Source organism: Haliaeetus albicilla, chromosome Z (assembly GCF_947461875.1).
Source record: "Haliaeetus albicilla chromosome Z, bHalAlb1.1, whole genome shotgun sequence".
Lineage (NCBI taxonomy): Eukaryota > Metazoa > Chordata > Aves > Accipitriformes > Accipitridae > Haliaeetus > Haliaeetus albicilla.
Window position 1 is genome coordinate 56041723 of NC_091516.1, and position 24000 is coordinate 56065722.

Genomic DNA, 24000 nt, shown 5'->3' on the forward strand with positions numbered 1-24000 from the left:
CGGGCGGGCGGAGGCGATGGCGCATGCGCGGGCCGCAGGCGCAGGCGCAGTCCGGGGGCGGGGGGGGGGGCGGAGCGGCACCTCAGAGGAGCGGGAGATGGCGGCTGCCCGTACCGGGTAGATCTCGCTCCCGCTCCGCACCGCGGCCTCCCGTCAAACTCTTCCCAAGGGCTCCTGCGGGTATCAGAGCCTTCCTGGTAGGGGCTGGGGGGGACTGCCACCGGAAGGTGCTGTGCCCGGCAATGCTGCCAGCGCCAGGCCGAGCTGGCAGTGTCGCCCGTGTTCGGTGCGGATGGCTTACTGTCACCTGCTGCTCCTGTCAGGTCTCCTGCCGAGCCCCTCCCCGGGCATTTCTCCGGGCTTGCCGTGGCACAGGCGGCTGTGCGGGGCCAGGAGCTGGCACTTCGACCCCTGTCAGACTGGGACCCTCGCGGAGCAGGCAGATCTGTGGTGGCCGCAGGGCAGGCACCCCCACGCTCCTCCTGCACTGCCTTTGCTGCTGGTTCTACAACCACCTTCCCCTCCGTGAGTTACGCAGCGTGGGCTGGGTCTGGAAGCCATGTGGGGTTGTGGTATAGACAACAAAACCAGTACTTTGATTTTTCACCAGCTCAGTTCCCTGTGTGGTTGCGTATGCCTGTGCCGCACGGTGACAGGGTATAAGGTAACACTGGGAGCAGCATGGTTATTTTGCAGCCGTGCTGGTACTAACCAGTTGATAAACTCCAGAAGAGAGTTTTAAGGTGCTTCCAGGGCAGCCTACACAGAGACAGGCCAGTGCTGCCCTGATACCACCCTTGTCACACTCGGTCCTCTCCCTCCAGCTGCCGCTGAGGGGGAGGAGAAGGCCGCTCAGGCTTCAGAGAGGAGAAGGACCTCATGCAACTGCAAGTATGGCCTTCACACTTTCCCCTTCCGCCTAGCGGAGCTAGATTCTATCATCGCTGATCCAGTCTAATGGCCACCCACTGTGCAGGCTGAATTTGGGTGAAGCTGGTTTTGGCTATGGAAATATGTAGAGTTTGCACGCTGTAATCATCTTCACGTGTGCTACAGTTTGGGAACTTAGGTCAGTGGAAGGATGGGCCGCCAGACATCTGGGCAGTTTTGCTTCTTGCTGCTCAGGTACTAAACTTGGCTAAAGTTGGTGATAAAACTGTAAAGTTGGCTAAACTCAGCGAGGTGTTTCTTGAGACCAACGGAAGTGAGTTGTGTCATCAAGGATCAGCTATCGCTGCATGCAGAGAAAGTCAAAGCCGTACAGACTCCTTATCCTGGGGACAGGGTGTAAGAAGTGACTTCCCAGGCCAGCACAGCGCCTGTCAAGCCCAGCAGGGCCTGGCAGCACTGGCAGGAGGAGAGGAAGCTGCCAGAGTGTGTGTGAGACTGGCTGTGCCTTGCGCCCTGTCCCCCTGTGCTCCCCCAGGACCTGTGCTACTGGGTTAGGGCAGTCTCTGACACCCCTGTTCCCTGCAATACCTCTTTTGGAGGCTTTTTCAGAGGTCGGTCTAGACCCTTTGGCCCCGCTTGATCCAAGCAGCCTCCAGTCTCCTGTGGCACCAAGTACCACCGTTTTTACTGTGTGAAATTTGTTTGCCTTATCCAATTTGCCCCAGCTGGCTGCATGGCCCTGGCTCTCGCACTGTGGGGTCTAGTGAGCAGCGGGTCTGCATCCACTGCCCCGGCGGTTTTGCAGGCTTGGGGCACGTCCCTCCTAGCAGATGGGACCTGCCGGTCCCCTCCAGCCTATGAGCTGTCCCCCTCTGGGCTTGCTTTCAGTGTGCCGCATTGCCCCGGTGAACCGTTTTCTTCCCGATACCCGGCTGAAGTGTCCTCTTTTTATTATTTTTTCCGCAGCTGCAGCTGGCGTCCTCCAGCCCGCACCTCTCTCGCTCCGCTCCTCCGTCTCTGCCGCCCTCCCCGGGCCGGCCGGGCCCCGCCCCGCCCCGCCCCGCCGGCCGACCGGCCCGGCAGGAAGCGCGGCGGGCGGCGGCCGGGGCAGGTACCCTCGGCCGGGGCTGCGGGTCCCCCGCCACCACCCCACCCCCGCCATCCTCCGGCCAGCGGCCCGGATGCCCTCCCCAGCCCGGTGCTGAGATCCCCCCGCCCCGGGCCGGGCGGTACAAGTGGTGCCAGGGTCCGGCCCCAGTGGCGCCGGGCAGCGCAGACCCGTGCCAGGCTCCAGCAGCCTTGGCTTGTGCCCGAGCGCGGTGCAGCTGGGCTGGGAGGTGCTTCTGCGGCGGTGGGGGAGGGGCGGGGGGCCTGCTTTGTGCTGCTCGCACCAGCAGCCCCAGAAGGGTCTGTGAAGGGTTCACCCTGATCTTCTCTTTTCATTGGTGAGTCAGTGTCAGAGCTGCTTTCAGATAAACACCTCTTTCAGACAGTTCCCAGGCAGCGGCTGGACTGAAGGAAACTTGAGGCAGAGGCCCCTCTTCTGTTGCTGTTGGATTTGTTTTGGAGGCTGTGGTTACCTGCTTGGTGGTGCCTGCAGCAGTAGCTCTATGCCAGCAGACGGTGACTTCCAGGGGCATCTCTCCACTTCTCTTAAGGAGGTGAGATCTTCTCCTCTAGAGTGCTTTGTAATGCAGATCTGCTATGACTCCTTATAGCTTGGTGCTTGAACCCAAAATGCTGGTCCTGCTCACAGTCTGGGCCTGTGGACCATCGTGCTGGCAAGATGTAGAAGTATGATGGAGTCTTCAGATGGCACAGGAGGTCATTATGCTGGTACTGCCATAAAAGCCCCAGGGTCTATTGGGGAGAGTTGAGACTGCTTCTTCCTCCTGCTGATGGTTCCTTTGTGCCAGGCAAAATTAGCTTGGAAATGAAGCTTTTGGGTGTTTCAGAAGCTTAGGTGAGGCAGCACTTTCATGAAGGGTGCTTGTTCCTGACATTTGTGAATGAGTTTAAGCAGCAGGATCATGGTGTCAGGGGAGTGAACTAAAAGAAGTTAAGTAGCTTTCCAAAAAGAGTGAATATTATCTATAGTTGTCTAAGAAGCTAATGTGGGATCAGGAAAGGGGAGCAATAAGTGTGATGGGACTTAGCCAGCACTAGGATGGGTTGAGGCTTCTTTCAGTCATGAGGATAAGTTGTTCCTAAGAGCGTGAGCTTGGGCAACATCTCTTGTGTGCTCCACTGTATTAATCTCTGTGCTCATTCTCCTGCTGTCACACAGCTGGCTTCATGTTCAACAGTTTTGTGTCTGCAGTTGGATTCCCACTAACTTAACACTGCAACAATTTATTTGCTTACATATTTGCTTCAGATACGTTAGTGTCTGAACTGAAGTCTCTGGTAGCCTTTACATTTGTTGATCTTTAAACCATGTTTTTACTTAAGAAAAAATGCAAGAAATTATTTATAGGTATTTTTCTGGAGTATTGTTAGCTTTCTTTATACAAGGGCCATGTGTGTCTGCAGCTCTGAGCAAAAATCACACCTGCCATATGGTTAAGCACTTGAAAAAGTGCCCAGAAATGCGGCAGAATTGCCATCCTTGTGTATGATCAAAATTCATCTGAAAGTGGACCTGAGTAGCTGACTACAGCTTTGAAGTAGGCCCCTTCTTTGAGAGGGAAGTTGGTCTAGAGATCTCCACAGATCCCTTCTAGCCTTATTTTTCTGTTTCTCTTGCACATTGTGTTCCTCTTGGGAACACAGCAGGTTACTTTGGCTGTTGAGCAACCAAGTCTCTTTTGCAAGGATCACAGAATTACTCTCTCTGGTGCATAGTCCATCATATGAGGCCTGCTGGATGGAGACCTACCACATGGCATACAGGCTTTTTAACAGAAATCCTCAGCTGACACAAATGATTTATAAAGATGCTGCATAAGCCTGGATTTTTTCTCCAGACACCATGGTTTAAAATATTAGCTGAAAATTCAGTGGAAATGCCGGGATACACTTACCTGAAATCCCTTGACTGGACTATGTGTCCCTCCTCCCTGAGCTTGTTATCTTGCCATGTTTTCTGCAACTGTTACTTAACTTTGTTGTCTATGGCTCCAAATGCCCTGGTTATTGCTATTGATTTGGTATGCCCACAGACTGTACTTATTTTTTACTCAAGAGATTGTGGTACTGCTCCTTATCTGCTAGTCCAGGCTAATTTAGGAATGGAAAAGGGAGAAAACAGACATATAGAGGTCATCTGAGCTGAGGAAGGCAGGGAGCAATGACCAAAAGTAGAAGTCAGAGATCTTGCTGGGCAGTTTGAAAGCTAGGGAGTGTTTTTTGTTGTGTGCCAGGCTTCAGCTTATTCCTCTTTTTTCATTTGCTGCAGGTTCTACAACAATGATGATATAGTTGGCATCTGCTGTTGCTTATTTACCTGGAGAATTTCCTGTTTCAATCTGATTCTGAGCGTATTTCCTGAAAGAGATGAAAAAAGGACCAGAAAGCGGAGCTTGTCCCCTTGCCGCTCCAGGCAATTTAGTGGAGTCAAATCCAGACAATAACAGCAGCAATGGAGCCTCGGTGAAAGAGAAAGACATGCTTTCCTCTTCTGGAGAACTGGAAAATGTACAGCTGAAACCCAGCAGAGAAACATCCAGAAAAAAACTCTGTGGCTATTTAAATAAGCTGGGCATCAAGGGGCCAATTAAGACCTGGAAGTCTCGCTGGTTTTTTTACGATGAAAACAAATGTCATTTACTATACTACAGAACTGCACAGGACATCAACCCTTTGGGGTCTATTGATCTCTCCAGCGCCAGCTTTGACTGCAAGGCAGAAAACGGGGAAGGGGTTTTTGAGATCAGAACACCAAGCAGAGTTTTTACTTTGAAGGTAAGGGGCAGCATCTTCTTGTGGGAGCTGTTACGAAACATTTCCAATCAGGACGGACACGTTGCTGCTAAGATACCTCTTAGCTGAGTTTCACTTTCGTCCTCCCAGCCTGGACTGTTACCATTTGGACCTAAATTACATGCATTGTTTTGGCAAGACTGGGACTCTATTACTTGTGAGATGGCCCCTGTTTAACAGAATAGGAGTAAAAGCCGAACTGGGTGCTGAATTAAAATCATTGAGGAGTTCTGCAGTCCACATGTAATTTGCTGAATAGAAATGAGCTCCCCTGTCTAAAATGGTTGCTCCAGCAGGAACCTTTGCTAGATTTTTATCTCTATGAAGATTGCTATTAAGAAGCTCTGTGGGTGATTCCTGGTAAAATAATCATGGCATTTCTGCTTAGCCTTGGAGCGTAGTAATGTTTAAAATTGTTTAAAGTTTAAGATGAGGTCCGTGGTCCACTGAGGTTCTGTTACTAAGGCCGTGCTTAAGATTTACTCTGTCCTCCCAAATCAGTGTTAGGACCAGAGGATATAGCGTAGGCTTGACACAGCTGGCCTTTATTTCTGCTGACTTGGGCAGCAAAGTTGTGGTCAGTTCTTCAGGATGTGTCTCATGCTGATGAGATTACTTCCCTCCCTTTCCTGTTTTGTGTTATGTTAGGCAATCAGCAAACAGGCAATGATGTACTGGCTGCAGCAGCTACAAATGAGACGTTGGGAATTTTGCAACGCTCAGAGCAGATTTCCTGTGGGCAGCTCCCAGCTTGTGAATGAACCTCTGACTGGCAGAACAAGTAGGTGTCGCATATGTCAGCCTTTCTTTTGCTTTCGCCCCCCCAGTGATGAATGGTGCTCCTCATCTGTAAGTGGGCAGAAGTTTTGGCCAGGTTTTTAAATGCAGGTGCCAACTATCAATGCTTGGTTGATGTTTGGAACTTATGGCTTTATTATGGATGAATGTGAATGGGCTGTCTCCTAATCCACAGCATGTGGTTGGAGATGCTCAGGTATGTTATGATCGTGAATTTCCTCTTGAATTTCCTCTTGCATGTGAAGTGTGTACACGTGGTATATCCCCTTCCTCTTGCGAGGCCTGTGAAATCTACAGCAAGCAAGTTTTTTTCAGCGGTGGTGGGATTAAGGTGTGCATTACTAGCAGCGGGAGTACACAGGCTGGTGGGTCAGGGAGGGCACAAGCAGTGTGTCCACCTGTTTAGTTATGACTAGATGTACACTTTGTTTGAAACAATAACCCTCTCCCTAGTAAGTGTCTGCTCTAAAAGGTTCTGGGTACTTTGGCATTTTGCTACAGCAGGCAATGATTGGGTAACAAACTGTGTTTGTGGAGTGTTATCTGCACATTAAAACTATCAAACACTGTTTGGGGTGGGGGAAAAGAACAGCAACAGCTCCCTTCCTTATTCCTTTAGGTTGTTAAAGTTTGATTGTTTAGGATTAGTCATTCTCATATACAAATGGTTGAAGTCACTTGATTGTCCATGAATAAATGACTCTATTTGTACATAGAACCTTCCGTAATCTGACCTAAAAGTAAGGACACCTGTTCTGCTGTCCCTGTTCCACCTGACCAGTTGAACATGGAATGTATACCTGTAGTAAAATGTACAGCTCTCAAATTACATGAAGGAGCCAAAGTCCAATGGAATTCTGTCTTGTTCACTTGCTTCTGTGTCCTGGTTTGTTTTCACATAGATGTTGTTGACAATGAAGACTTTCTGCCTCCGGTGAAAACACCAACAGAAGCAGTGGGTTTAAAGGCAGCGTCTCTGCCTGCACCCCAAACATCTACTGCTTTGCAGAACATCTCACTTAAGCACCCTTGGACAGAGATACAGTAAGTGCATGAGGAGAGCTGCAGTACAGTTATTGTGCTGGCCTGCCACTTTGTGCCTTCCTTGCCTGTCACCTATTACGTGAAATGGGACTCTTGCCTAAGTAGAAGAATTGTGAAGCAGCTTTTTGAAGGATGTTCCAGGTGAAAGTAAACTTCCTGCCAGAGGGTCTTTCACATCCCCCTGTTCCAATGCATTTCACATCACCTAGCTCTCTTAGCAAAGATCCTAGTGGCAGACCTAGAGCCTGGTTAAGCTTTCTTCAGTATAGGTAGTAGTTTGCACGCCTGCTGCGATGCATCTGCACATCCCTCTTGGAAGGGCACATGGGCAGGTTGAGCTGTACTCTGTAGGCTAGCGATAGAAGCCCACAAGCACTTTCCAGTGGTTTCAGAGAACATTGAATGTAGTGCACTCTCTAAAGCAGGAACTCCAAGTAAAAGGTGCTTGAGCCTGTAATATGGCCTGACACTGCACAGCTTGCTACTCCTCGCTGAGTTTCAAGTATGTGAATATTCCCACTGCCTACAAGATGCTGCTATCTGCAGTTGCAACATGTAGCTCCGTCTGGGCTACAAGTTACAAGCCTTGGGCAGTTACAATTGCACAAAGACAACCCCCATCAATATCTCATAAGTATGTCCTAGTCACTTATTTACATATAACCAAAAATGTGTAAGTGGCCACAAGTGTGGTAAGTAGCGTGGCACCTGCCAAATGTTTTTGGTGGTGAGGTTGGCTGTAGTTTTTTACTACCACTACTGTGGCTACAATCCGATGCCGATAGGAAGAAAGATCCACCATGGACCAAAGAGGATCAGCGTCAGCTGTACTATTTTGCAGACTATGCATTCTTTCCTCCTCCCTTTGATTACAAAATAATATGATCATCTCTCCTCCCCCCTCCCCAGTGTTGCTTTTGCTAGCTTGAATAACAATTGCCTTTTTCCAGCTTCAAATTGTATTGCTCCCCTGGTTCTGTGAACATTTCTTCAGGCTCTGTTACTATCAGGCTGGGTCTTCATGAGTGTAGCGTGTCTGATTTCAGCTAAGTTCATCAGATCCCTGAGCTGCTGATGTCTCAGAGGAAAAACAAAGTACAGCATAAGGTAGAGAAAACGAGGAAAGCTGCATTGGATGAATGCCAACTGCAGACTACAAGGAATGAAGGTCTGTTGATCTTATGTGCTTATATGTTCCCTGAGGTCAGAAATGTCTGCTTTTCTGCTGTGGAGCTTTACAGTAACAAGGCAAAAGGAGAACAAAATCTAAATGCCAACTTCATATACAGTTAGGAAGTAGCTGACGCCGAGTCTTTTGTAGATCTCAAAACAAGGAGCTTGTTTTATTTTAGCCAATGGACAACACAAGAGGAGGAGGGAAAAGACCTGTATAGAGATAGGCAACTGTCTCACTTTCCTGCATAGGTTTTACAGAAAATAGTTGTGCATTTGTGGTCCTGCATGATGCTTAAAGTCAACTCTTAGTGCTTCTGGCAATATCTGATAGCAGCAGCTGTAACAAACTGGTTCTCTGTCTGATTGCAGTTTTGTTCCTGAATCTCTTTACTGCATCAAAGTCTATTGAGTTTGTTGTGGCAAGATTATTAAATGTGGTTCAGAGCACAGGACCTATGGCTGCTTCAGATGTGATCCTTGTGAGTTTTGGCTGTGCTGTAGATAGTTGAGCTTTTCTTGGCAACTGGGGATTTCCACAGCGAGCTAAGAAAAGGGAAGAAGGGAGCAACATGGTTGGTCTACTGTTACCTTTGATCCCTCTGTCCAGCCTGATGCATTTATATACAGGGCTCAAGCACGTGGGGAAAGATGTCCAGCTGATTTACATTTCTGGTACTGATTTTGTGGCACCTTCCTGATTTACCTCAGTTACAGCCTTGCTCCCCTCAGATCCACCAGTGCCGTGAACAGTTCATTTTCTCAGCACATGAAGGAGGTAGGTTTTGGGAGGAGGGGTGGGATATGAGAGGAGGTAAGGCGTTGAATAATTTGAATATGCACTGACTGCAGTGATCATGACTTCTGTTAACTAGGCTATCTTGATCTCTTCTTGTTTTAGAAACACTGTCTACAATATCTGTGGCTCCAAGCAGCTCTGGGGGAACAACGGGAACGTCTTTAGCTTCAGTGAATTCCAGCAGCATCCTGAGAACCCAGATGAGGAGCAAGAAGCAGAAGTGGAGGCAGGGTGTGCAGGTGCTTGTGACTGAGCTGTGTGAGCTGGTCTGAGTATGATGCCTTCTAGCAGGGAGTAGGTAGGAAAGGGAAGGAGAGGATGGCAAGTTGTCATGAGACATGAAAACTCTATCACATTGTCTTAGGTCCCTTCCTGTGTTATTGGCACAAGACTGATTCTTTTGGCTCTGCTTCAGGCTGCATCTGTCTATCTCCTATCTCTGGAACCTTCTGCAGAGGCAAAAATACCATCTATGGTGCCAGCCCGTACTGGTATTTCTTTGAGGTAGAAGTTAAATTGCTGCATGGTCACAGGCTGAGCTTAGCAGCTCCACTGCATGCTTGGGAGGTTACCTCTTTGCAATGGTAACTTGCAATTGCTGTGTGCAAGATAGATGGGTGGGGTGCCAGCTGGGTTAACAGGTACCATAAAACATCATGGGTTTGTTTATTCTGGGGGTACCTGTGGCTGATCCCTACTGTCTGTGCTTCAACTCTGTGGATCCCAGCAGGTCAATTTTCCTTGTCCTGTGTGTTAGTCTTCTCTGCTGAGCTGTTGTGAGCCCCCCCCCCATAGGAAGACTCAGGAGTTCATAGTAGCAACCCAATTCTGTGTAAATTAACCCTACTTCCCTTCAGTTAAGGAGGGGATCCCGGAGGATGGAAGGATGAACTGGGTTAGGAAAGCCAGATGGATGAACAGTGGCTTACCAGGCTTGCCTGAAGAAGTGTCCAGGGAGAGGAACCCAATGGACAAAGTGAGTGTCCTACAGCAACAGATCCTGACACTCACAGAGGAAGTCAAGTCACAGAAGGTGAGTGTGGCAAAGAGTCTGCTGCTTCTAAGGGCAGGGCCCTGAGACTGGTCACAGGGACTCCCTTATACCTTGGTGTTAGGCTGAGAAGTGCTCAGCAGGTACTCACTGGGGACCAGTTGAAGCTGCTGGTGTTACCCCTTTTTATGTGCTTGATTGTGCCCAGTGCAAGAGAGAATGTGCCCAGTGCTAGGAAGTGCAGCTAGCAGAAGGGCTGGAAATGGGAGGTAAAACAAATCCAAGTGCGATCTTCAGGTGTCTTTCTGGTCCATCTCTATTGCTGAGTGAATGTGTAAAGTACAGTTCTCAACATGTACTGTGACACTGGCAGGAACTGCCAGGCTGAGTCATGCTGTTAGCAGCAGGTCATGCTTTTTGAACAGCGATCCACCATTAAGAGGTGATTTGACTGTAGAAGTCAGCACATGGCTCACTGCAAGGGCTGCCTCTCCTGAAGGTACCGTTTTTCTTCACAAGCATGGAGCAATGCCAGACTCTCCCCGAATGATGCTGGTAGCTCTTCCAGCAGAAGAGGCAGGAGAGCCAGGTCCCATGGTGGGCAATCAGTTGCATGCTTGGTTTGCTTCCTTAAATGGCTGAGGTGGCAGAGCCTGGATCAGCAACACGTTGCTGCGACAAGCTTTTGTGCCTTCATGTGGGATGGAGTAAGGGAGGACTCTGGCAGAGGGAGTTTCCTTCTTGTAGCACAGATGGATGCAGACTGCATTATTTCCATCCCTCCTATTTTACCACACTGCTGACCAGATCTCCAGCTTCTCTGGTCTCTGCTGGGTCTCCCAAGAAGGATGACTAGAAAATCAGAATTCAGACAGTGTGAGCAGCAGCTTGTCTGTTAGCAATCCACCTAAAGTCAAGTAACCTGTGGTATGCTGCAGAGGCCTTTCAGGCCCAGCTCTGAGAACAGAGCTTCTCTACTGGGGAAACATTGTGATTTCAAGATTGCTGCATGCAGTTTTGCTTCTGAAATGAGTCAGTTTCAAGATCCTGAGGACCCTTCACTATTCACTCATTACTGGTTGGGTCTGTGCTGTCCATACTGCCATTGCCCTGGGCAGCACTGTGATGTAATGGCTTTGTATTCCCTTTCCAGGAGCTGGTTAAACTTCTCCATAAAGCGCTAGAGGCAGCACAGCAGGAGAAGCGAGTATCTAGCATGTATCTCACTGCAGCTGAAGATAAGGACAGGCTGGAGCTGGTGCGCCACAAAGTGAGACAAATCGCAGATCTAACCAGTCGACTGGAAGCTCTTGAGCAAGAAAAGAATGAACTGGAGCAGATATTGACTTTGAGAGACAGCCACATCCAGGAACTCAAGGAGCACGTGCAGCTTCTGATGGAGAAGAACCATGCCAAACAGGAAGTCATCATGACCTTGACAGAGCAGATGGCCCGAGAGCTGTCTGACCCCCTGAAAGAAGCCAACACTATCACTGCAGAGACATTGTATAAGCAGCAGGAGGAGATTGAGCACCTGAAGGTGTGTGAGACAGCACAGGTCATTTGGGGGCTCCTATTTCTGTGCCCTCTGGTTCAGTGGGAGGGCGTTCCTTGTTGGAACCACAGAATATACTTCTGCTAGTTGCTCCCTCTGTCTCCAAACCAGAGGCAGGCTGGAAGGGGCTCACCTGATACCAATAGGGTGCTCAAAAGCATCTGGGTCAGTTTCAGCTTCAGCTCAGAGCCTGTTCTGTTTGTCTTCCTGTCACCATTCAATGCCTCCATCTTTCTTTGGTCTTCTTTTGTTTCACAGCTGCAGACTCACTTGCTGCCATCACTAGCTTTGTTCCTCTGTGTTTCCCTCTTGCCAACAGTTTCCCAATACATCCTGGTTCTTTCAGATCCAGCCTGTTGTATGTCACTATATACACAGTTATAACGACCAGTTAGTGTGGGGTGGAGAATTGCCAAAAGAGCCACTTATTGCATTGTGGGAGACTGTTTGTTTTTGTGGCCAGCCATGGGGCTGAGATTTGTGTCAGTTTTCAAAAAAATAGAACAGAACACATATATTCTTCATCTTGTTTAGGTGCTTCTCTAGCTTTATATCACCTGGATGTCTCTGTGTTTTGTAAGCATGTACATGCAGTGCACTTAGCATTTTCAAGTGTCTTGTCTATGCATGACACTCCGATTTAATGTTGTGCCTTGATTTCCTTTGTAGGCAGTATTTGTCCTGGGAAGTCCTGTCTTCTCCCCAGAACACAAAATTGTTGACATATTTTCTTGTCCTTAACACAATCCACATCTGAGGTCCCTGAACGGGGCGTGGATTCCAAGCTCCTCAGGAACTCTCCTTGTGTTACTGTTTTGCTTTGTGGCAGGATGATATTGATGCATACAAAACCCAGAACCAATTTCTCAACTCGGAGATCCACCAGGTTACTCGACTCTGGACAAGTGTTGCTGAGAATGAAAAAGCCCTTCTGATGAAGGTAAGGCAAAATGACTTTTTTTTCCCTTGGTGAGAGCTGTTACTAATTTCTTTCCAAAGTTGGCACTGGAATGGATTTTGGTCCAAAACACACCAGGAATAAGCTTTCTTCCTGATGTGTGTTTTTAGTGTGACTTTTTTTTCTGCTTTGTGTTGTTCCTAAATTAGACATGATCATTTTCATTCTTCAGTAAAAGTAAAATGCCTGCAAAGCTCGGTCTTAAGGATGCTGAAACTTAACCCAGAATTCTGCATTTCAGCTATGCTTTTGGATACAAATAAAAACCCAACACTATGTGGAGGGAATCAGAAAATTTTCTTGAGACCTGGCAGACTGACTAAACTGTGGCTCCATCTAGTTTTGATTTCTCTACCAGGCTTGGCACTGCCAGGTGGCAGCACTCTCAGGTCCTGCAGCTAGATCAGAGTTCTTACGTTTTCTTAAGCTCTGTTTTTATTTCTAGCCTTGTAAGTGTGCATAACCTGATTACTCTCAGACTTGTCTAATCCTACCTTCTGGTCCTGAACCACTTCCCCAGGTGTGTGCTGGCATTTGTTCTGTGGGTTTTCCCTGGGTTTTACTTCCCTGTGTTTTAAGGTATGTCTTCACAGTCTTGGATTCTGGAACAGGGCAAAAAGCTGCTTCTGAAGTGTTATTGCCTTTCTTACATCTGTTTGCTTTCTAGTCATTTGAAACCCTGCCTACCTCCTAACTTACTGCCCTTCTCTGATCTTGAAACTTTTGTAACGTTCAGAAAGGAGGTAATCAGACCAACACGCCCAATGGGAGGCAAAATGCTGATTAAAGTGGCAGTATGACAGTACCCCACTCTCCTTTCTGCCACCTCTATAGGCAGCCTAATTCTCTCTGTGGTTTCTGTTTCGTTTTTGTTTTCAACTGCCACTTCCCACTGACCAGGAGTCTTCATTAAGCTTCCTGTGAGATATTGGATGAGTCTTGTCACCTGTGTGGCCTCAGTTCCCCACTTATGGAGTGGGGAATAACAGTCCTCATTCCTTTTTTATGCTTTGTGTGCCCCAGAGTATGGTGGTGGCAAGGACTGTCCTGCTGTTTGAACTCAGTTGGGCTTCATATGCTTGAGAAACATTGTGTACCAGTGCCATGGGACTGAGGTCACTGAGGGGCATGTGTTCACCTTGTCTGTGGTGCTACTGTGTATCCTGAAAATGGTACAGTCATAGTTCAGTCCCAGGAGAGGTGTTTTATCAGGATACAGCTCAATGTGGGGTAGAGAACTTGTCTGGGGAGTAGGGAAAAAGCCTGCAGAGAACTTAGCTGCAGTGGTGGCTCTTTGGTTGTGTCCTGAGCCGAGCTGGCTGGGATATGACCATCCGCTGATGTAATGCAGTAGCTGAAGTAGGTGATGGTGTAGTAGGTCTCCCACTCCATAAGCAAATTCTGTTACATGCTAGCTACTGCAGCTTGTGCTTATTCGTAGAACATGGTAATTCATTCATAGCTGCAGTTCTGCTGGCTGTAGGAAACTGCTGGCTGTGTTTTCTGGTGCTTTGCTGTTCAGGAGTCTTCACTTTACGTGCAAACCAGACCAGTAGAGAGCAGTGGCAATGCAGGAAGAACCATCAATGAGACAGCTCATTCCCTCTTGTTTCTCCATTAGTGTGCCTGCCTGCAAGCACGAAACTGCCAGATGGAGAGCAAATACCTGACAGTCTTGCGGAAGCTGCAGGAAGCTGTGCCTGGCCTGCCCAGCTCCCATGCTGAGTTGGTGAGGAACCTCATCCAGGAAGCACTCCAGTGGGATGTGAAGGAAGAAGCAGAAGAAGGTTTTAACCTGAACCCTGTAAGGTAAGAGGCAAGAGCACGGTGATATTCACACCCTTGTAGGAGTCTGGCCGTGGAGGGGAATAAGCAGGCAAGAAAGGTCCAGGGACATTTCTGTAGCAGGGACTTGGAGCCATGACCTAGGAGTGGAGGTTGAGGAAGTTCGTTTAGTTTGGTGGTGTGGAGACCACAAGTATCTGATAGCAGCATAACACTGTAGAAAGGGGAATTAAAGATGGTACAGCTAAACTTTTCTTGGCAGTGGCAGACAGTATGGCAAGTGACAACAGCCATGGTATGCCTGGGAGGTAAATATTGGACATAAGGATAAACTTCTGTAGGAGAGGAGGCCACCTGGAAGGTGAGGGATCTCCATCCTTTGGGGTTTTCTAGTCCCAGCCATACAAAGCCACTGTTGCCCTGTTCTAATGCTGGGGACAATCCTGCAGTGAAGGGAGGCTGGACTGGAGACCTTCAGAGAGCCTTGCCACCAGCGCTGCTGGTGTGCTTGCATTTATGTTTATACTTTCCTGCCCAGTTAATGCCCCAGTTCTATATTAGTTTCTATTTCATCTGGCTGGTCAGACTCACAGGTCCTCCAGGTAGCTTTGGAGATAAGACCCCCAGGCCAGGCTTGGTCTCTCTGTCAAGAATGCAATAATATCTTACAAGTATCCCAGCATGTGGACTGATGATACAAAAACCCTCAACGAGCTGTACTATCAGTGCTCCTGGTGTTTTCTGATCAGTAGGTGATTTGCATTGTGTACAGGGAGACACCAGAAGGTACTGTGGATCTCTGTTCTTTGGTCTGATGCCCCAGAGCCTTTGCAGTCCCTTTCTACAGAACTGTCTCTGTGCTAGGACATGGCAGGGAGAAGGTACACAGGCTGAGCTAGATACTCCCTTAGGGGCAGGGGACCAGGCGAGGTGAGAGAGGTCTGATGAGGTTGGGCTGTAGCTCAGAGCAAAGTTACACTTGAGTTTGTGTGTGTATGCTGTTGCTGCAGGCTCTCATTTGTTCTCAAGGCTTTGAGACAGTGGGCATGGCAGGCTCTCACATGCAGCTGCAAGAGAAGTGAAGGAGGAGTACCTGTGTTCTGGCATGGGTGACAGGAACTTGGCAGCAGGCTGTAGCTGGCATGGCCCCAAGCAGTGAGTGGCCATTGTTGCAGGTACCAGCACTGTCCTTTGAACTAACCTCTGCCTTGTGTCCTTCCAGTGAGTATGATGAGTATGGATTTATGACTGTACCTGACTATGAAGTTGAGGACTGGAAACTTCTGGCCAAAATCCAAGCCCTGGAGATAAAGTCAAACAACCTGCGGAGCCAGGAAGTAGTGGAGAAGCCCCTCCGTGACAGGTGGAACAGCGTTGGAGAGCTGAGCCCCTCTGCAGAGCTGAAAAGCCTGATCCGAAGTGGCATTCCAGTGGAGCATCGGCAACGGGTCTGGAGGTGGATTGTCAGCCGGCACTGCAGCCGTCTGCCTGACCACTACCAGCGGCTGTTACGGCAGAGCAAGAGCACTGAGCACCCTGCCTGCCGGCAGATTGAGCTTGACCTGCCCCGCACACTGACCAACAACAAACATTTTTCCTCTCCTACCTCCCAGCTCATCCCCAAGCTCCGGAGAGTGTTGCTGGCATTCTCCTGGCACAATCCTGCCATTGGATACTGCCAGGGACTGAACAGGTGAGGAGCCAGGTATGGTGCTTCTTCATGGGATAGCACTGAGAAGGTGTAGACACATACTTTAGGCTGTGACTCAGGCAACCCCGGGCTCCTGCCTCTCTAAAGTTCTGTTCTGGCTCTAGGTATTTCCCTGCAGAATTCTGCATTTGGTGTCTTTTTTCACCCAGTATTGTTGCTGGGATCAAGCAAGCAGCAGGATGTACTTATTCGGCATTTCCATAGTTACAGAATAGGAAGGAGCAGCTATAGGAGGTAGAGTGAGGCAGTCTCTGAATAACAGCATGAGGCTGGGCTGAATTGCTAAGTCTTAATGTGCTTAGCAGAAGAACACCCTGGTGATTCCCCTTTTTGCTGAGAAGAGTTGGAGGAAATGTTGGGAAGTGCTAGAGATAAGGGAGTTACAGCAAATGACATGAGGAGAGGCTGAGGAAACTGGGGTTGTTCTGTCTGGAGCAGAGAAGCTTCAGGGAATCTAAAAGCTTCTTTCATTTCCCAAAGAAGGCTGTAGCAAAGATAAAACCAGACTTCTTAAAAAAGTGCTGCAAAGTAAAAGAGGCACCAGGTCCTAACTGCAAGAAGGGAATTTCTGGGTGGACCTTTTCACATGAGGAGAGCCTGTGTAAGCTATTCCTGTTGTTCTTTGAATGGTCTTCAGAAGGACATCTTCCACTCTGGGAAGTCCTTGACATTAGATATCATCTTTCCAGTTTGGCTGAAAAGGAGTGAATCAGAGCTGAAGGGGGTTTCTTCCTGTTTGCTGACAGAGGCACATGGGAAAGAAAATCACAGTCCCATGGTTCCTTCAAAAACCCAGAGAACAGATCATTTGCCTCTCTGACTAACTGCCTTGCCATGTTTGATATTTTGGACACTCCTGGAGCTAGAGACACACCAAGAGGAATCTTGGATTCTCTGGTTCCTGTGCTGGCCTATGTCTCCTCCTGTAGTTTTGCATTGCCTCACTGTGTCTTGTCCTTCACAGATTGGCAGCTGTTGCCCTCCTGGTCCTGGAAGATGAGGAAAGTGCTTTCTGGTGCCTAGTCCATATTGTGGAGAACCTAATGCCAGCAGACTATTACAGTGACACACTGATAACATCACAGGTGAGCTGGGCACCCTCACATCTGCTTGGACTCTGATACAGTGATTTACAGTAAAGGTTTAAAAGCAAGCAGTCAGCTTGCAGTGTGTTTGATTTCTCACAGGACAGTGATACCATCTTGCAATCCCTTCCATTGCAGAGGTGTTGTAGACTTGAGAGTACAAAATTGTTGCACACACAGGAGCAGCAAAATTGATCCCCAGCACTAGGAAGTTGGGAACCATTCCTGAGTAATCACTTGAAGGTCAGGTTAGTCAGAAGGAAGGTGCCCGTTAATTGCGCAGTTACTTATTTTAAGGAGGGTGTAGTGGTTTAACCCCAGCTGGTAACTAAACACCACTCAGCTGCTCACTCACTTCCCCCACCCAGTGGGATAGAGGAGAGAATCAGGAAAAAGCAAGTAAAACTTGTGGGTTGATGTGGGTTGATAAGAACAGTTTAATAGACCAGAAAGGAAGAAACTAATAATGATAATAATAACAATAATAAAATGACAATAATAGTAAAATGATTGGAGTTTACAAAACAAGTGATGCACAATGCAATTGCTCACCACTCGCCAACCAATGCCCAGTTAGTTCCTGAGCAACAATCCACTCCCCCAAGCTGACTCCCCCCAGTTTATACACTGGGCATGACATCACATGGTATGGAATACCTCTTTGGCCAGTTTGGGTCAGGTGTCCTGGCTGTGTCCCCTCCCAACTTCTTGTGCCCCTCCAGCCTTCTCGCGCCCCTCCAGCCTTCTCGCTGGCTGGCCGTGAGAAGCTGAAAAATCCTTCACTTAGTCTAAACACTACCTGGCAACAACTGAAAACATCCGTGTGTTATCAACATTCTTCTCATACTGAATCCAAAACACAACACCATACCAGCTACTAGAAGGAAAATTAACTCTATCCCAGCTGAAACCAGGATAGAGGGCCTAGTAGAGGTGAAGCAGCTACCAATGCAGGGCACAGCACTATGAGGGCTGCTATGGGGAGAATTAACTCCATCTCAGTCAGGCCCAATACACTAATGTTTACTGGGACAGTGGTGTGCTGGTGGAGAGGCCAACCCATGGACTGGGGAAGCAGCAGATAGCTGCAATATGCATAGCAAAATGTCTGTCCAGAGCAGGAGGTACTGTCAGCTGTGAGATTTAATAGGCAGTGCTCAATACTTGACAAATAGTGATTGACAGGGAAAACATGGCAGACTGAAGACACAGAGGGTCCCCTACATTTGGTGACAAAAGACTGTCAGCTGAGGGAACCTTTTTTAGAAAGACTTCCTGACCTCATGGTTGGTCTTTGAAAGTCTACCCAAGACCCATATAAAGAGGAAGGTCTAGGGTGATGCTTTGTGGGTTGGCTTGATAAAGTGAAAGCTCTGAATTGGCTGGAAAACTTAAGGTTTAGCTATTGCAGATTTTAAAGACCATGCATATTGCCTTGTTTGGTTTGTACCACTGTGCCGTAGCTAAGTGGGCTGACACAGCTGGGGCAGTAGTATGGTATGGCGTAGGGGAAGACCTAACTATGATCTTGCTCCTTAGCACTTCCTCTCTTGAAACCACGGCTTCCCTGAGATGATGCCTTTATAAACCTGGGTCAGGGATCTCACCAACTGCATTTCTGTGTCTTGGCTCATGCAACCAAAAGCGGAGCACAGAAAGTAATCAGACCACGAAGAGAAGCTAAGTGACAAGATCAGGTCCTGCTTGGTCAGAGGGATTCTAGGTGTTCATTCTGTTGGGCCGTGTGCAGTCATTCAGACCTGGGCAGGTTTTAATCCCTGTCATTCAGTTGGATGCTCATGACTTCACAGAAAATCCCAGTAAGACCGATGTGGGAAGATGTGGCATCACCTTCCCTCCAGACATTGAGGTTGGGAAGGAATATGATCCTCTGAGTGAGAAGAATGTATGTATCTCTGCTTGTATGTTGGGCCTGTTTCAGCTCCACACCTTGCGCTGGGTACAGTGTACAAGTACACTGCTCAGTAATTTTGAAGGGTTGGAAGGAAAAGGATGCTCTGCTCTTCTGAGGGTGTTGTTAGGCTAGAAGGTGGCACCAGTGATTACCATACCATGCATGGGCCACTGTCCCATTCCTCTCTTCCACCACCAGGACTGCTCTTGACTAGGGCTTCATTGTTTTCTTTTTTTGTCAACTTTAGGTAGATCAGAGAGTCTTCAAAGACTTCCTGTCAGAGAAGCTGCCTCGCCTCATGGCTCATTTTGAGCAGTATCGGATTGATGTCTCACTCATCACCTTCAATTGGTTTCTGGTGGCCTTTGTGGACAGCCTGGTCAGCGACATCCTCCTGCGAGTGTGGGATGCCTTCTTGTACGAGGGAACTAAGGTGCAACTCTCTGTCTAGGCCTTCCTCCCATCTGCACCACCTCTGTGACATGATGGCAGGGTGATGGACATACACATGTGTCAAAGAGATGTGGGATTGTGCTTCTTGTCCTATCCTGCCTGTTTGGTGGGGTGCCTTGATGCCTTCCAGCCTCTGTGTTGTCTGTGTACTTGCTGCTGGTAGGCAAACCTAGTCCATGATACTGTGCACAGTATCCCTGGCACTGTTTAGCAGGTAGTCTTGCTCTGAAACAGCTCTCTGAAAGGCTGTGGTGTCTTCTGCTCTGTGTGACCCGGACAGCTGAGAGTATGACAGATACAGGGAACTGAAGATGGGCAGAGAGTTAGTATCTCAGAACATAAGTGCTGCATTGCCCATGTGCATGGGGAGAACTGGAGAACCCTTGTGAAATCCCTATGGGGTCCTTTTGGAGGACCTGGTATGCTCTGGGGTTTTAAATTAGCTTACAGAGAGTCATTCTCTTGGCATTAGCACTGTGCTTCTTTAGGCGTGCCTTAATGCAGCCTCTTGCAACCAGGAGAAGCCCAGTGCCCAGCTTATACTGCAAGTGCTGTGTGCCCCACCCCATGTTTTACACCAGGAGGGCCTGGTCCCTCAGCTGCCTAAGACTATGTCAACTCAAATACCTTTCAACCCTCCAGGTGATTTTCCGTTATGCTCTTGCAATTTTTAAATACAATGAGGAGGAAATCCTAAGAATTCATGACAGTGTGGAGATCTACCAGTACCTACGCTTTTTCACGAGAATGATCATGGATGGCAGGTAGGACTGTGGGTTGTAGATAACCTTCCATCCTGAGTTTGTTCTTGCTTGCCTGTTAGGTCAGCATAAAAAAGAGTTGTGACCAGTCTATTAAGAGAGATGCATGCACACTGGCAGATCCATGGGACATGGATCAGTTTGTCTCTTTTTGGCTTGCCCTTTGAGGTGTTACTTAAAGTCTTTTTGGCTCAGGCAAAGGCATGTTACAGCAGAGCAGGCTACAAAGTCTGGGCCAGCCTGCTTTTTGCAGCAGCTGGAAATTGTGCTGCCACTTGCTGGGTTTCTCTCAAGCTGTAGTTGGGGTATTTGGAAACACAGCACCACTCACAACCTTTAATGGCAACATGAGTCAGAGAGGAAGGTTTCTGTGATCATAAGAGCTCAGCGTCAGGAATATTCCTGTCATGGTTTAACCCCAGCCAGCAACTAAGCACCACACAGCTGCTCACTCACTCCCAGTGGGATGAGGGAGAGAATTGAGAAAAAGCACAACCTGTGGGTTGAGATAAGAGTAATTTAATAACTAAGGGAAAATAAAATATAATACTAACAACAACAATAAAACAATAACAATAATAGTAATGAAAATGAATATAAAAAAAAAAACAGCCCCAAAAGAAAACAAGAAAAGATAAGTGCAGTTGCTCACCACCTGCTGACTGATGCCTGAGCAGTGATCCACCCCTCCGGGTTAACTCCCCCCAGTTTATATACTGGACATGATGTCCTATGATATGGAATATCCCTTTGGCTAGTTCAAGTCAGCCGTCCTGGCTGTGCTCCCTCCCAGCTTTTTGTACTACTGCTTGCTCACGGAGCATGGGAAACTGAAAACCCCTTAACTTAGGATCAGCACTACTTAGCAATAGCTAGAACATCAGTGTATTATCAACATTATTCTCACTAAATCCAAAACACACTACCCGTTACTAGGAAGAAAATTAGCTCTACCCCAGTTGAAACCAGGACACTGCCCTGGGGCAATCAGAATTAGCATCTGATCTGCCATCTCCTGCCACCGGTACCTTAAAAGGTGGGGTAGTGTAAGGCTGTTTAAAGTGTTGCTTGTGTTGGTGTTTGTGTGAGAAGGAATTGCCTGTGATTCCTTGAAGACTCTGCTGCTTGGTGACTTATGAGCTCAGAGAGCTGAAATCTGAGGCTCTACTCTTTGCCAATGCCAGGATGCACTTGGCGTATCTGTTACCACCTGTTACAGCCAGTAAATTGGTTCACCAGACCTATCTTTTCCATCGCAGGAAGCTGATGAACATCGCCTTCAACGACTTAAACCCCTTCCCCATGAAAGTGCTGAGGAACCGGCGGTCAATGCACAGAGAAGAGCTGGAGGCAGAGCTGTGCGAGCTGGAACAGATCAAGGCAGCCTATGTAAAAGAGAGAGCAGAGCAGGGGCCTCAGGACCTGAAGGAGGTTGTTAGTGAAGAGGAAGAAGAGATTTAACAAAAAAAGAGTTCCTCATCACTTCCCTCACGCCTTGCAGAAGGTCTTCAGTAGCAGCTGTCTGTAAGAGATGGAGCAGAGGGGGAAAGGTGGTCACAGCAGGAGTTCATCTGCCACAGGAAGCGAGACTGTCGGTATACGACCATTTGGGGATGAAGCCAGACTTTGTAATGGATTAGAAGGTGTCAAAAGAGTTTTATCTTCTTCTGTACTTCTCCCCATTCAGCCCACCCTGTCCTGTGCAGTTCAGGATTACAGCTGTAGGTCCATGGGAAATACCAGTTGTGGTACCATGACAGAAGTTGACGTGGTGCAAAAGACCCAGCCAGGCAGGGCTCTTCTATCTTTTCTGATGGAGGCATGAAAGAGATCTTTATGTACAAGTAAAAGCACTGGAAATAATGAACCGAGAACACTCCCTCGTTAGTACCTAAAGCTTCTGAATTGGTCAGGAAGGAAACTGGCTCTTTGAAGGCATGGTGCCTTCAGTGGCTAGCCTGCCAGGAGAGTGTGTGTTTAATGTTGCAGTAACTGAGTCATGACACTGTCTCCAGATGAGTGTTGGGCCTGAGGAAGTCCTGGGAGCTGGACGACATCTTCCCATCGGGCTCAGGCTGGGACAAATGAAATGGGTTGTGGGAGAGAGGAGTTGCCTCTCCAGTTTGTTTTGGTTCCTGTGGAAGTCCATGGGAGCACAAGGTGTGTCTCCCTGCCTGGCTGGGAAATGCTGGGAGTTACTTTTGCTCTTTGTTTAGCTTTGAGCCAAGCCATCTATGAGTTGGCCTGACCCTGTCAGCACTGTGCCTTCCAGAGGTGAGTTTGCTCCATAGAGGAGCTTTCACCTCAGTGTGAAACCAAGTGCAGCCTGGCTGCAGGCAGAGCCAAGTTTTACGGAGATGTTGACTGCTGGGGACACCTGGGTCTTCTGATCGCCTCACACTCGGGCAGGGTGAGTGCGTGGCCATCTCTCTCTGCCTCACAGTTATGCTTCTTCTGTGCCAGGTTTCTACGTTGATATCCCTGTCTCTGGCTGCCATTCGTAATGGGAGGGAGGAGGTCTTTTCTGTAGGAATTTCCAATATTGAAGGTGTTTGACCCATGGAATATGGCAGTCTGGGAGTGAATGTGCAAACCACTTGGGCTAGGTCACAAGAGACGGCTTGATAGTCTTTAGAAAAAACATCAGTTTCCCCTGAACCAAGGAGCTGGCCTCCATGGGTCTAGCACAGAGAGATTCCCTGCCTACCTCTGCAGTTGGCGTCTGATAGCCTTCTACCTGTCTCCCAGGCTTGCCCATCCACTGGACTGGATGCCCTGCCTATGCAGCTCAGTCCTCCGCAGACCCAGGACGAGTCAAGTGCTTCAGATAAAATACAGCTTCTTTACCCCAACGTGGTGCCAGATCCTGCTGCTCCGCTTTCTGGCTGAGTGGTGCTTTATTCCAGGTGTGCCTGCACTGACACTGGCTGGCACTGACAGCATGCAGCAGACCTGCTGTAAGGGGGCTCTGCTCTACTTTTTTTAGACTGACCTTGAGCCCAAGCCTGTCCAGTGGATGACACCTCCTTTAAACCTCTTGTGGTATAAAGTTGTCAGTGCTTGCAGAGGAAGGGAAAAGAAGCATTCATAGCCCATACTGTTCTGAGCCAGGTGAGCCATAGCCCAAGATCACAGACTCTAGTGGAAGAGGCACCAGCCTCTATTCGCCTGAGACACGTGGTCTGCCTCAGCTCTGCCTTAGGCACAACTGGACAAATCAGCCAGTTTCAAAGAATTGTAAAATTCTGTGTTGGGAGAGAGCTGTGGATGCCAACCACACAGTATGGAAGTAATTAAAGTAGAAATGAGGTTTTGGGAAGAGTGATAGATGGGCAAGAGTGAGGTAGATCCCAAGCATGTCACTGAGAGCTGCACACATTGAAAGTGTGGGACGAGAAGAAAATGTTACTGGAGTCGTGCCACAATATCTCCAAAAAATGCACTGGTTTTAAAATGATGCCACCTAGCTAGAGAAGCTCAAAAGGCAGAAGGTTTTTCTTTACAGATGATACTGCTAATCTAATTTACTCATACTGTTATGTGCATGGGTGCACACAAATACAGATTTTTGCTACTGTTAATGGACTTTTGAAAGGCATTATCTTTTAAATCAAGACCATGGAAATTAGAAGTATACTTACAACTGTATTTTTTCTAGAGCCTTTTGCAACAGCATAAAAATCTTTTTTTCCATCCTGCCTTTTTGATTTTTAAAAAAGGCATTTGAAACATGCCTTATTAGACCAAACCATAGCCTGATGTATGCCTACAGTATATAAACAAACATTGGTCTATGTGATATATAATGACCCGTTAAAAAATAAACTTTTGTGAAGAAGGCATAACGACCAAGCTGTTGTCTATGATGGGAAATTCTGCAAATAATTTTTAATTGAAATCAGAAGGGGAGGACATCTCAGGGTTGTTAGAAGTTTCTCTTCTGTTGTGTCTTCAGCAGCTCTTGGTTTTGCTCCGCACATGTATTTGCTGAGGGCCATTTCCTGTGGTCATACGGCCAACCAGCTACTTGTGGTTGTTCTTTACTAAAATGTGGTAGATGCAGGAATATCTGCAAGGCCTGTGCAGGCCTGCACCTTGGAGCCAAGCTAGCATGTCCTCATGGGCCCTACTCTACTTCCCTTCTGCTCCACAAGCTTTAG

General features: G+C 48.0%; 1 protein-coding gene across 6 annotated transcripts; it reads left to right on the forward strand.

Annotated features, from left to right (window-relative positions):
- The first annotated feature begins 127 nt into the window (after positions 1 to 127).
- Positions 128 to 23685, forward strand: TBC1D2 (TBC1 domain family member 2). 6 transcript variants are annotated; one of them, XM_069776374.1, is made up of 15 exons: positions 128 to 197; positions 2381 to 2552; positions 4289 to 4794; positions 5461 to 5593; positions 6513 to 6654; positions 8729 to 8865; positions 9484 to 9659; positions 10771 to 11157; positions 12002 to 12112; positions 13752 to 13939; positions 15138 to 15608; positions 16591 to 16711; positions 18874 to 19059; positions 19722 to 19843; positions 21100 to 23685. In XM_069776374.1, the coding sequence occupies exons 3-15, from the start codon at positions 4387 to 4389 to the stop codon at positions 21299 to 21301; spliced, it is 2784 nt and encodes a 927-aa protein (XP_069632475.1). In that variant the 5' UTR covers positions 128 to 197; positions 2381 to 2552; positions 4289 to 4386; the 3' UTR covers positions 21302 to 23685. The 6 variants fall into 6 exon arrangements, with proteins under 6 accessions (XP_069632475.1, XP_069632478.1, XP_069632474.1 ...); XM_069776373.1 differs by lacking the exon at positions 128 to 197 and adding an exon at positions 211 to 525; XM_069776375.1 differs by lacking the exon at positions 128 to 197 and adding an exon at positions 211 to 525 and having other exon boundaries at positions 2385 to 2552.
- Positions 23686 to 24000: the final 315 nt, after the last annotated feature.